At 42.8% G+C, this 14,012-nt stretch overlaps 1 protein-coding gene across 2 annotated transcripts; it reads right to left on the reverse strand.

Annotated features, from left to right (window-relative positions):
* On the reverse strand, window positions 1–11,484 carry Dnaja1 (DnaJ heat shock protein family (Hsp40) member A1). Of its 2 annotated transcripts, none has more exons than XM_055599106.1 (9): window positions 11,345–11,484; window positions 10,170–10,311; window positions 9,879–10,056; window positions 7,515–7,619; window positions 5,812–6,039; window positions 3,031–3,145; window positions 2,022–2,137; window positions 1,668–1,768; window positions 1–1,117 (listed from the first exon to the last, which is right to left on the reverse strand). In XM_055599106.1, exons 2-9 carry the CDS (start codon window positions 10,299–10,301, stop codon window positions 899–901), a joined length of 1,194 nt encoding a protein of 397 aa, XP_055455081.1. In that variant the 5' UTR covers window positions 10,302–10,311; window positions 11,345–11,484; the 3' UTR covers window positions 1–898. The 2 variants fall into 2 exon arrangements, with proteins under 2 accessions (XP_055455081.1, XP_055455082.1); XM_055599107.1 differs by lacking the exon at window positions 11,345–11,484 and adding an exon at window positions 10,860–10,882.
* Window positions 11,485–14,012: the final 2,528 nt, after the last annotated feature.

The following is a 14,012-nucleotide window of genomic DNA, read 5'->3' on the forward strand; positions in this document are numbered from 1 at the left end:
AACACTTGCAATCAGTATATTAGGAGACAGTCATACATTTCAATAACTGCTTAAATTCTGATATCCAGATTTAAGCATGTGAACATGTGACTTTAAAACATACAACAAAGCTATCAGTTTGCTGTACTACCAACATTAAATTGCAGTTACGCTGGAACTTAAGCAAGCCTGTAGCAGACCTAAGGAATGCCTTTCCTAGACTATATACATGCAAATCACTTTTTCACATACAAATCTTGTCACTTTAATCTGTAAATTGGGCTTTGGAAGTCACTACCAAGGGTTTGAGAAGGGGAAAAAGGTGACCATGTTTTCTGTGTGTGTAGTTTTAAAGATGGCACAGCAGAAGGGAACACAATCTAAAAGAGCAAGCCCTTATGATAAACTTCTTTAGGAATGTTATTTCTATCACAAATAACAGAAATTATATATTAAACCACCTTCTAGGATTGGCTGATGCAATACAATGCAGAGGCATCACAATTAATTCACTTCATACAACTAGACAGACCAACATGTCACTATAATCGTTTTCTTTTTCTGATTACCAGTTAAATACAGAATTTTAATGTCATAGCTTAACATACAACACATAACTAGCATGTCAGTCTAATGTACACAGCTATTATCAGTTACACAAGATATGGCCTAACATATGCTAGGGAACTTTTAAAGTAATTTTTACAATATTAAACTTTCATCTTGCACATTGAAGTCATTATACATACAGGGCAAAGTCAGAGCTTTTATATTTGTGTTTATTCTTCATTTAACTTTTAAAACACTACTATAGTTGAATATTAAAACAAAAACAATAGCCAAGTAGTGAGCGTATTAACGATCACAGTCCTTCCCACATTCACTACTGCATATAGAATGTCAGAGAGTGACTAGCGCACTAAGAGGTCTGACACTGAACGCCACCTCTGGGGTGATGTTCATCGTCCTCATATGCTTCTCCATTGTAATGACGCCGTCTTTCCTGATTTGGATCAAAGTCCACCAGTTCTACCTGATCCATTTCATCAGTCTCTTCTACTTCCTTCCTTTCAGGAAGGAGTTTTTCCAGCAAAGAGAGTTTATCAGGAGAGAGAAAGCCGTTTTCAGGGAAGTTTACCTGCAAAAAAATAAAAAATGCAGTTAAATTTGATTCTAACATCAGCACTCTTAGGTACAGTAGAATTATTTTCCTGAGAAAAAATTTCTTTAGATGTGCCCTTGCAACTCTGCCTTAGAACCACCTTAAATGTAAGCAAAGATGACATTTTTTTGTTTGTTTGAGACAGGGTTTTTTTCTTTGTGGCCCTAGCTGTCCTGTAACTTGCTCAGTGACCAGACTAGCCTCTAGATCTGCCAGCCTCTGCCTCCTGAGTGCCTGGATTAAATGTGTGTCGCTGTGAACCAACTCCCTACTTTGCTGACTCTTAACTCTCAAGTGCTAGACCAGAGGCACATAACACCTAGGCCAGGTACTAACAGAAACTGTCACAGTACCACTTGTAACCATAGTAAGAGTAATCACAAGTAGCCCGTTCTGATCCTAATCCTGACCAAGGGGGGAAAAAGTCATCTGGTGTTCCAATTCCTGGATAAAGGTAATAAATACAGTTGCTTGGTCTGTATTAGATTTTTAATAAGCTCAAATGTCCCTGAGTTTTAGAGCTTACCTTAAACTCAATGATTAGACGTCCTTTTTCATATGGCCGACGGTATATTGGCATACCTTCATTTAGCACACATTTTATATCTCCATGCTTGACAATTTGACCTAAAGACATTGAAGCCAAATTCTTCCTTAGGTATGGTCAAAGAAAAAACTAAAAAAACCTCTAAGCTTTGGTCTAACAACCCTGTTGCCCTCATTTATGGCTATTCCAATATAACCAACATTCATCTAAATCTCAGCCCTAGGAAAGACATATACCCAAGGAATTCGTCAATACCTACTACTTATTACTTCTTAGTTATCAGGAGACAAGGAGAATGCCAAGCAGGGAAACAGGCTCATCTAGTTACCATACCTGGATGAGAGGTGATGACTATGGTTCGGTTGTCAAGAGTGGATATTGGCTTTTGGAAGCCACACAATGCTTCAACCAGCTGTATGTCCATACACATGAAAAGGTCTTCTCCTCGTCTACAGCAATATAAGGCACAGTTACATCTTCCCAATCACAAAATGACTACACACACCACAGTGGACACTTTTCTTTCACCATTCTGAAAACCAAGCAACTGAATGCTGAGATTAGCAAATTATTTTGGAACCTTCTAGCTGTTTGCTGTACAAGTCTTCACAATCTTACTACACAGCCAGTACAGTAGTATAGGCCTATACTTGGGAGGTAGAAGGTAAAGGCAGAGAAATCAAGGCCTTGATCTTAAAACAGTGTTATTTCACACATTCTCAACAATGTATTCTTCCCAAATTTTAATTTTAAATCTGGTTTAAGAGGGGGAAAAAAAAAAAAACCAAACACACATTTGGAACATAGGAATCAGTGTAAATCAAAACAGATTTGGGCTGGATCTTCAATTACTCAGGCCAATTTTGACTGTTTAAGGAAGGAACAGTTAAGATTTCTTTGACTTTCCAACACAAAACACCTTTGAAATATCCTTTCCTAAACATACCCCAGAACCTACCTTCAAAGTTGAGTTTGGAAATATATACTTATCAGTGCCAAATTTTAGTTTCTTTAAGACAGTTTGAATCAAGAACGGGGATCTGGTGAAATGTATTACCTTCAACCGACTACTCAAAGACAGCAAGGAAGCAAGGTTCTCTATGGCTTTCTACACCTGCCTGCTATCCATTTAGGCTCAGAGAAAATGCAGTCAACAATTTACTTGTAAGACAAAAAGCTAAAGTCTTGATTCTATTTACAACCATTTACAACTGAAACAGAGCTAATAAGCTTTTACAGAACACAGTGCAGCCGGTTATATATACCTGTGTTCTAAGAGTGAAGAAACACTCACATAAGCTAGAATTCAACCACATATGCAAGTCTGTGATTAAGGCTTTACCGGGTAAAAACAGCATGGTCCTTCTGGTCTAACACAATGATAATGTCTCCTGGTTCCAGTCCCGGTTCTTGGTCTCCTTCACCATGGAATGTTATCTTCTGACCATCTTTCATGCCTAAACACATCAATTTTGTATTTTACTGATACCAGATCAGATACTAAGGTCAGGATAAATGCTACTAGAACACAGATATGGTCTGGGGATGTAGTTCAGTGGTACAGCACATGCAGAGAGGCTTGGGTTCAGCCCTCAGTGCAATCCCTGCAAGATGTCCTTTGACCTCTACATACATATCTTCCATCATGTCCATGTCTTTGTAGATGACAAATACCACAGAAATGGTGGGGAATATTTAATGGAGTCCAGTTTGGCACTGAAGCAAGCTATCACACAGTAGGTGACAAAACTCTACAAAGAGTCAGGCTTCTACTCTCAGAAATGCTACCTACTTTGCTACATATCAACCTCAACTTTAAGCCTCAACTTTCCCGAGACTTATTCCACTCAAGAAGCTGAGGATTTTAAAATACCCATGCTAGAACTAAATTGTAAAGTGGCAAACACTATAACCACTAACTGTTAGCATCAGTGTCAACTGACTTTTCTGTTATATCAACAGTATTTCTAGTAAGAACACTAGGCTTATTTAAATATCCACAAGTATTCTTCCCTTGAAGCCTCTCATTCTGCTCAAAACTAAATTAAAAATTTACAACCTTGGGGCCGGAGAGAGGACTTAGTGGTTAAGAGCACTGTTTGCTCTTCCAAATGGACCCAGGTTCAATCCCAGCACCCACATGGCAGCTTACAACTGTCCGTAACTCCAGTTCCTGGTGATTTGACAACCTCACACCAATGCACATAAAATTAAATAATTTTTAAAAACATTCACAACCTTGTGCAATAGGCAGTTCAGTAGCAGACTAATTACCCAGTATATGTTAAAGTGCTGGGTTTGGTTTCTACTAGCCTGGACTCATTTAAAGAAAAGAGAAGGAAGGAGAGAAGAGAGACTAGGAGAGAATAGAGGAGAAAAGGAAAGGGAGGAAGGAAGGAAAGAAGGGAGGTAGGAAGAAACAAATCTGTCAGCAGGGCAGTGGTGGCTGCAGGCCTTTAGCCTTTAATCACAGCACTCACTCAGGAGGCAAAGGTACAATCTCTAGTTCAAGGCCAGCCTGGTCTACAGATCAAGTTCCATATAGCCAGCTTTGAAAACCCAATGTCCCACCCCTAACAAAAAGATACTATCTTAGCCCATGTGGCCCATATAGAAAATACTGAATACTTTCCAATACAGAAAATGTTTTTTAAAGGTATGTATTTACCTTATTTATGAAGATTTAACTTTTTGGTGTGTTATAACCATGCATACCTGTTCATGGAGGCCAGATGTCCTTCCGTGTCACTGACCCTGGTACCTTGTCCACAAGCCCTAGTGTTGCTGTCTGCACCCCCAGACCTCCAGGGCAGGTGTATACAGACTAGGATATGGCCACACCTAACATTATTTTCCCCTTTCCTGCTAATATTTTGAACATGCTTGTACAATAGGTGTTATCCACTGAGACCAGGGCCCAAGTTTAGGGGACAGGCTTATGATCCCAGCACTAGGGAGGCAGAAGCAGCCTGGGCTAGATACTAAAACCCTGCTGAAAATGTTAAAAACTTAAAAGGCAAAGAGCCACCCGCTTCCCTTTTGTTTTTCTGAGACAGGGTTTCTCTGTGTAGCCCGGGCTGTCCTGGACTCGCTTTGTAGATGACACTGGCTTCAAATTCACAAAGAACCACCTGACTGCCTCCCAAGTACTGGGATTAAAGGTGTTCACCACTTTTGCCTGAAGTATGGTGAACACTTTAATCTTAACTCCATATCCATCTGAAATCCCAACATTTAGGAGGTGGGGGCAGGCAAGAGGACCAGGAGTTCTTGGCCACTCTTAGTTGCAGAGTCCCACTTTATCTCAAAATAAACAAATTATCTGGTCAAACAGGATAAGGTTTGAGGCCAGCCTTGATTACACACAGAAAAATCCCCATCTCAGTTAGAGAAAAAGAAAACTTAAGGGGGGAGATGGACTGATATTCATACATATTTTTTAAAATTGTGTTATACTAGCTATGGTTATACAGACCTGTAATCCCTGATAGCAGTCTAAGTTCTCATGAACTTATTCTTCAGGTAACCTACATCCTTTTATTTTGGATGAAATGTTCTTTAGTTATTGCCACCTAGTCAAAAAGACAACTCTTACACATAAGATGCTTAGGATCATTCATATAACCTAAAGATAGTTTTAAAAAGTAACTATATTATAAAGTAAGGTGTGGTAGTACACACCTGTAATCCCATCACTCAGGGAGGCAGAGGCAGGGGGATCTCTGTGGGTTCAAGGCAAGCCTGGTATACATCTAGGACAGCCAAGGCTACACAGAGAAACAAAAGTATTTTATAAATTAGAGAGGGGGCTCATAAGGCCACACCCATTCAGAAGAATTACTGGCAGGCTGTTTTACTGTTTGAAGAGGAGAGTCCTCTTCAATTGTGTAGTCACTGTTAAAATTGCCTTATGTTCCAGTAAATAATCCCCATTCATGCTTATACAAGCAATCCTAACTAAACTCAGTATATCAAAAACAATTCTTAAGAACTTGATGGGAAGTGGTAAAAAAAGGTAATGAGGGTAAAAAAAAAAATCAGATCACTGAAATAATTATACACTATGAATGAAACTATCAGAATAAAAAACATGATTCAGACTACAGAGTGGATCAGAACTCACCTTTATCAATATGAACTTCTAAAATCTTCTTCTCTCGAACTATCTTTCTTCCATTGCAGCTTTTACATCTGTCCTTAGGGCTTATGCGTTCTCCATGACCCTGGCACTCCATGCACACTGACTGAATTTGCTGAACCATTCCTGGTCCAATCTGATGAATCCTTATTTGCATGCCAGTCCCCCGGCAGTTGGGACAGCACTCCACCGCTCCTTTCTTACCACCTCTGCCTAAATAGTTTTAAAAGAAACTTACATATTAACTTAGCAGTAGGTAAGTCTAACTCCTTAGTATTTCCAAGACCTTATGGACAATAGTCCTAAAATGTACAATTCACTCTAAAGGCAGCCATTTCGAAATCATAAAGTTTTTTTAATATCCTTTTCTTTGGAAGTCTGAAAGGGAGTAAAAAGCAAGGTAGGCAAGTTACCAACAGGAGGGTAAAAAGTCTTACCTTTTGAGTTATGATTTAATACAAGACACACGGTCAGTAAGCAGGTGTATGTGATGGAGACTGGAGTGGAAGGTGTGCCTTTAAGAAATGAAAATGCCCAAGAGTGCCAGAGCATGTGTTCTTAGGATTTTGGTGAAAGGAGGGGTGGGGGGAAGAGATATGGGAAAAGGAAGGCAGGACCTGGAGAGATGGCTTACTAAGAGTGCTGGATGCTCTTCCAGCCCTGGGTTTGATCCCAGCACCCACAAGGTAGCTCACAACCCTCTTTATACCTCCAGTTCCATGGGGATCTGATACCGTCCTGGCCTCCACAGGCATTGCATGCAGAACAGAGATACACACAGGCAAGCACAACACCCATGGGGTGGGGGACAAGTAGGAGGTGGAATGATACACCTTTCTAGTTACACCTCAATGTTGGCAAGCTGGAACAGCAGAGGTGTCTGCAAGCAGCTGCAGAATTCCACCTTCTTAAGAGAACACTTTAAGGGTGCAGTGAGCCAGGCAGTAATTCCAAGACTGCCTGCACCACAGTCTTACATTATGTGTTACCAGAGCACATTTTTTTTCACCTTGAGACAAGGTTTTACTGGTCTCAAAGGAAATCTATCATGGAAACCATGTCTTTGTTAGTTACGAGGCCAGCCTGGGCTGCACAGTGAGAAAGGTCTCAAAAACAAAACAAACAAACAAAAACAAAAACAAAAAAAAAAAATAAGCAATCAAGAATTTTCAAAACATGCTAATTTGGGGCCATTGAGATGGATCAGAGGGAAGCACTTGACACCATGTCTGTCTGACCAACCCCAGTCTGATCTTTTCATAGCTGCATGGTTGAAAGAGAAAATGAATTACAAGTTGTCTTCTGACCTCCCACACAAACAACACATCATGCGTATGCGTGTACAAAGTGTAAAAAAAAGGTGCTGCTTAGGATCTGTATAAGATAGATCAACGTCCTGTCATAAAGGAGTGAGCTGATAACATTTTATTCCAGCCACTGATTAGGGTGCCTTTCCTTCTGTAAACAATGACACCCCCCAAATGCCCGCACATACATACATGTGAAAACACAAAACAATCATTTCGCAGTTTCATCTGCTTTTAGTGCAGCATTTCAGTTTCACCTACCCAGAAAGTTAGGGACTGGGACCTGATATAACCTCAGTACTCAGGAGTTTGAGGCAGAAAGATTCAAGTCCAAGGCCATATATCAGAAACCATTAACCACCACCCAGTAAGAACCCTTACCTTCACATTTGTCACAAATCACATTCTTTTGCAGAGCCAGTTTTCTTGTTGCACCATTATACAAGTCTTCTAAGGTCACTGAGAGCTGATGTACAACATTTTTACCTGGAACAAAACCTGCTCTTAAACCCACATGTAGTCTTTGTTGAAGGCACTATAAAAATGGCAAAGGATAACAGAAACCAGCCTCATGCTGTATATCTTTTTGAGCTACACTCATATACAACATTCATCCAATCACTTGATTCTCAAACTGATCTAATTGTAGATGAGAAAAATTATGACAGAGGTTCATCTGCCTCAGGACACAGAAGAGGCCCTCTCAATTAAAACACTACCCTTAAAAGCCACTCAATGTCCAAGCACAATTATTTCACAATGATGCAAAGCATGCATCCCTTTGAAGGTTTCATTTATTAGCCAACATGGTCAGTTACATCATCCAAACATTCTTTAGCACAGTAAATTCTTTCTTATCAAGATTGGCTGGAGAAGCCAATTGGAAAAGCAATTCCTACTTCTCTTCCAACCTCCTCCCGCCCCCCGAAACAGGTTTTCTCTGTGTAGCCTTGGCTGTCCTAAACTCAATTTGTAGACCTGGCACTGGCCTTGAACTCAAAAAGTTCAAAAAGGCCTCACTCTGTGAGGCCTGCCTCTGCCTCACAGAGTGCTGGGATTATAGGCATGCACCACCAAGCCCAACTCTGTTTCAGTAGTTCTTACTGCTAGGCTAGCACTGGCGGTCTCAAATGATAAATTTTCTCAGGCCTTTTGTAATAGCATTGTCCAACAGAACTTTCTGTAATGACGGACACATTGTAACCACTAGTCACAACTATTGGGCACAATTTTAAGTCGTGGTGGCTACTACAGCTGGTCATATCTGGCCAGTGACTACAAAAGAATGCCATGTATAATTTACCTACAACAGGAAGTAGGTGGTTGAGATCACATAAGGACAACAAGGTTACAGAAATGAAACCACCCACTGATGGTTAATAAGTTCCTAGCTAGTGATCCTTCCACTAGGACTTTATCCACCACCATCAGCACAACCTGATGACTGAATAGTTTCAATCCTTTCTGAGTATCATACCTAAAGGTATTTAAGTGTCATTATATCCTGCACCTAGCTACACTTTGGGTTATTATCATAAAGAGAACAGCAAGTAGATTCTCATAAGCTGAAAAGTTATCCCTTTCTCAACTTTACACAGAGAAAGGAAATATAGAGCTTCTGGAAACTGACCAAGTACATTTCCAAAGCAGCAGCAGTAACAAAAACCACTCAAACTCCACTAAGCCAAAAAGGTTAGTACCTTTTCTGTAGCTCTTACCATCCCCTTATGGTAAGGGCTGGAGTAAATTGACTGGGATTACAGGTTTTTGTTTTTGAAGACAGGGTTTCTTCATGTAGCCTTGTCTGTCCCTGACTCGCTTTGTAGACCATGCTGGCCTCAAACTCACAGCGATCCACCTTCTTCTGCCTCCCTGAGCAGTGGGATTACAGGTTTTTATTTTTTTTTGGGGGGTGTGTATATACATGTTTATATGACAGCCCAGAGGCCAGAAGAGGTGGTCAGAGTTCCTGACGCTCCAAATTACAGGCTACTGTGAGGCACTGTGGGGTGTGGGAAAATGAAATCTGGATCTTCTGCTAAGAGCAAGTGTTCTTAATCACTGAGCCACTTCTCAAGCCCATGCTAAGTTCTTATAAAAACACAGTAAACAATTTCTCAAATCTTCCTAAACCTTTAAAAGGGCACAGTGAAATTTAAAGGGCTGCCCACTTGTTCTAGAACTGTGCCTTCCCATCAGTTTGCATAAACTATACTGAAAACAAAGTACTATTCTGACTTCCAAGAATATCTTCCCATGATGCCTGCCTACTATCTAGCCCCATGGACAATTTTAAAACATTAAACGTATATACATTGAGCTAGTAAAGCTGAAGCAAGATTAACAGGCAGCAGATCACCTGGAGGCAAAGAGCTGCTTTCAGTCTTTGCTTACTACACAAGCTTGGTAAGGTTTAGTCTTCTCAACTCAACTCATTTTTAACAGAAAAAGGCCACTCCACATCAAAGGGGATATGACCCCAAGATGTGTAAGGGCTTAGAAACCTAAGCTGTTAGACTCTGTTATCTTACTGTTTGGGAATCTGTGGCACTGGATATACCCAATAGATTGCCTTGGCTATTTTTTTATTACATAAAATCTCAATTACAAATGATACCAGAAAGCAGAGGCAGTTCATGGACAGAGTGTAACATAACATATAAACAAGCATTTAACCAAAGTAAATTCTCAAAACTCTTTCAGCAGCAATTTTATTTTGCTCCAGGTAAGCTGGATTTTTCTTACCTCTCCTTTCTCTCTGCATCCTTCCTCCTCCTCCAAAGAACATATCAAAGATATCCATGGGAGAGCCAAAACCACCACCTGCTCCGCCCTCTTTAATCGCCTGCTCTCCTCCTTTATCATATAACTCCCTTTTTTTGGAATCAGCAAGAACTTCATAAGCTTGAGAAATCTGTTTAAACTGTTTCAGAAAAGAAAACCCCATTAGAAATAACAGTCACAAGGCACAGCTACCATATTAGGACCTTGGTTTTACACATGGCAACACTGTTTAACTGTTTGAGAATGACTTGCCTTTTCTCCTTCATTTGGATTCTTATCAGGGTGGTACTTCAAAGCCAATTTTCTATATGCCTTTTTCAATTCTTCCTGGGTAGCATTGGGTTTGACCCCCAAAACATCATAATAAGTGGTTTCTTTCACCATGTTTTACAGCCTGAAATCAGAAAACGGAGTTTTAAGCCAACTTTTAACTTTTTGTGCAAAAAAATCCACCTGCCTCTGCTCTGCCTCCTGAGTGCTGGGATTAAAGCTGTGCACCATGACTGGCTCTTAACGGGTAGTTTAACAAACTACCAGAACTAAAGCAGTCTCTTCTTTGCTGCCTCTCATACTACCGAACAGAGCCGTCCCTAAACTTCTTAAACGCTAACCTGATCTGATTCAGCTGTAAATTCTAACAGACTAAATATAAATTTCAGGGAATGCGAAAGCCTAGCAGCTGGTTCCTACTCTACAGCACATGTATAACCTGGCTTCTTCCGGTTTCCTTTCCTCGGAGGTTGTGCTAGTAACCTAAAGCAGAAGCGATAGGTCCCTTCCACTGGTTAGAACATTACCAATGCCTTTGTACATCTGATAAAGGCTACACACTCGCCGGAAAGGGACACTGGACACCCGGGGGTGGAGGAGTGGCTTAAGAGAGCAGCTTCGGGGAGCAGGTGCCCGGGCCCCGTCGCCATCCTGCTCCCGCTCGCAGCTTACCCACTCTCGCCCCTCTGGCCCACGAAGCTGACTCGCCCGTTTCCCCGGCACCGACCGTTAAGGTTTCCTTCCTTTCTCCCTCCCACCCTGATCGAAAAGGCGGAGGGGGAAGACCGGACCTCAACAAAGAGAGGGAGGAGAGCCAGGAGAAGCGCAAGCCGCAGCCTCCGCCCGGCTCCTCCCGCAGCCCCTCACCCCTGCTTCGGTCCGCGCGTGCGCAGCGCTGCCCACCCGGCACGGACGACGGGGCGCGGGGGTGCGCACCGAGGAGCCGGAGGTGGAAGACGAGCTGGCTTGGGCCTCGGGCCGCCTCGTGGCGTGTGGGCCGGCGGCATTCCCGGCGGCCTCCCGCAGACCGAGCCCGGCTCGGGGGAATCCGCAGTCCCTGCCCACGCGGGGCCAACCGCCTCCGGTCACCGCTCCCCGGCTGTGTGGTGCCCAGGCCGCACTTCACGGCCGAGGGGCGCCCTAGGGCCGAGACTCACCGGTGAGCGGGCCGGCGCCGGAGAGCGGAGATTGGAGCGTAGCACAGCGCAGCCGAGCCAGACGCGGCTCCTCCGACACCAACCGAGCGTTCTGGAAAGTTCCGCCAGGCCCGCCCCAGCCGACTTCTTTTGTAGCCGAGCCCGGGCGCGTCACTCGCCGGAAGTCCCGCCCCTTGCCACTGCCACCACCCCTCGGTTACCCGGACGACGGCGCAGGGGCACTGGGGCGGGGAGTGGTTGCGCCCCAGGGCCTTGTGGGGGTGGGCTCAGGCCCAGGTTCCCGAGGCTCGTAGAATCTTCTGGATGCTTCTCCTCTTGCTGGGACCTGGAGTGTGGAAGTCGTGTGCTGGAGAGGTCCTGGCCTGGCCTTCCGAGGCTGCTGCGGGTTCCTAAGCCGGGGTCGTTGCTGCAGGCGCTGTGCCGAAGGGGGGGTCTCTGGGACCCCAACCTTGGCCCAGTCCACAGCATAGTTTTCCGCTGCCCCCTAACTCTGATCTCTGCGGGATAGGAATGCTAAGCAAGGCGGGTCTAGTTCCCAGACCGACTCTGCAGGCCACCCGCCCGTCAAAGCTTTTTGGCCTAGCCCAGGCTTCCGTTCTTTCTGGCTCCAACCACTTGGGGGGAACGTTTAGAATGCCTCATGCAAACTGAGTGCCGTGGACTTGTTATTTTTGTTGTGTTTTAGTTAGTCTTCCACCCAGTTTGACTGCAGAGCAGCAGAAGAAACAACAGTAAAGAAAACTAATTTCTTTAGCAAATTGTTTTAATTTTCTGACCATTTTTATGTCTAGTCAGTGAATAAAAATCTGTAGTTGGAAAAGTGGGCTTTCAGTGGAGTGTTTTTCTTTTTATTTTTTTTCTTTCTCTTCTCTCCCCCCCCCCCCCCCCAGGTTTCTTTGTGTAGCCTTGCCTGTCCTGGAACTCTCTTTGTAGACCAGGCTGGCCTCAGGTCCGCCTGCCTCTGCTTCCCGAGTGCTGGGATTAAAGGCATGCGCTAATGTGCTCATCTGGAATGTTTTTCTTATTCACTCGCCCAATAAACATATCAAAGAAGCTGGAAGTGAAGATTGAGAAATTAGAGTACATATATTCTATAAAGATTTATTTTCAGTTGTGGGTGTGTGTAGGTGCCCAAGCCAGAGTCATGGATTTTACTGTTTCAGATAACTCTTACAGATAGAATCATACATTTTATTGTTTTGTTTGTTGTTTGGCTTTTTAAATCTTACATTTTTTTAAATTCACTGTATGTGTATGAGTGTTTTGTCTAGTATGTGTACGACATGTATGCCCATTGCCTGTGGAGCTCAGAATTGGGAGTAGGATCCCCTGTAAAGAAGTACAGGCAGGTGTGAGCCACCACATGGGTGCTAGGAACTAATCCTGGGGCCTGTATTAGAACAATACGTGTTAAGCCATCTCTCTACCTTCCTTGGCTTTGTTTTTGAGAAAGGGCTTGTCACATACAGCCTAGACTGGCCTGGGTACTATGCTAAAGCTGACCTCAAACTCTGAACTGCCCAGTTCTCAAGCAGTGTGAAGAGTAATGTATTCTCTTAACCACAAAGCCTCTTGCTTAGGCTTGTGTTGGAAGATGAACAAGTCAACAGATTACAAGAGAAGTCACAAAATATAGATAAGCACTCGCTAGATAAGCAGTTGAGCGCATTTCTGAAGGGAGTCTGCACTGTGGCATGTGATGTTGGTTTCATTGTGTGCTTGGGCATGTGGGCCATTGCAGCCCTCTCCTGCCTATAAGTAGGTTACTCACAGTATTCAGTGCTTTACCAGCTGAGCTGTTGTCTCAGCATCTTAAAGAGAACATAGGTAATTGGATATAGCCAGAGCTAAGGGAGCTGTAAAGTCTGTTTTCAAGCCTATCTGAAAACATCTTTACATCTTGGTCTTAATAAGCTAAAGATTTTGGAATTCCAGCCTTGTGCTGTTTTGTCCTTTCTGCCTTACTGCTTTCAGTAAACTATTTCAGTCACTAAAGCTATGCCATTTCCCTTATAAACTCTGCCATGTGGCTTTGTTTTGGCTGAAAAGCATCTGATTTTTCCCATCTTATGTGTTACCCTCTCAAGTATCACAGCAATCAATAGGTTATATCTTTAAAGCAGTGGTTCTCAACCTTCCTAGTGCTGCAACCCTTTAATACAGCTCCTCATGTTGTGGTGACCTCCAACCATAAAATTGTTTTCATTGCTACTTCATAATTGTAATGTTGCTACTAGTATGAGCTGTAATGTAAATATTTTTGGAGACAGGTTTGCCAAAAGGATTGTGAGCCACACATTGAGAACTGCTGCTTTAAGCCAACACTTTTCAGTAAAATATCTAATATACTAGGCATATTCTAGTCATTGCCAATACAAAACTCTTGTAAGCCATGGCCTCTATTCTTAAGGAACTTATTTTGTCAAAAGAGATTTAAAAAAACAAAGCCAAGAATTAATGAAACAAAACAGAGCTAGGCTGATGAAGAAGCCTGTCATTTATCCCAGCACCTGAAGGCAGAGGCGGGGGGTTCTCTGTAAGTTGGAGGCCAGCCTGGTCCTCATAGCAAGTTCCAGGGCATCTAGAGCTACAGACTAAGACCCTGTCTCAAAACAGAAAGCCTCAAACATTAGCAGCAACTTTGTATATGATATTTTTTGCATGGAAA

Source organism: Psammomys obesus, unplaced genomic scaffold (genome assembly GCF_907164565.1).
Source record: "Psammomys obesus unplaced genomic scaffold, mPsaObe1.curated_primary_1811, whole genome shotgun sequence".
Taxonomy (NCBI): domain Eukaryota; kingdom Metazoa; phylum Chordata; class Mammalia; order Rodentia; family Muridae; genus Psammomys; species Psammomys obesus.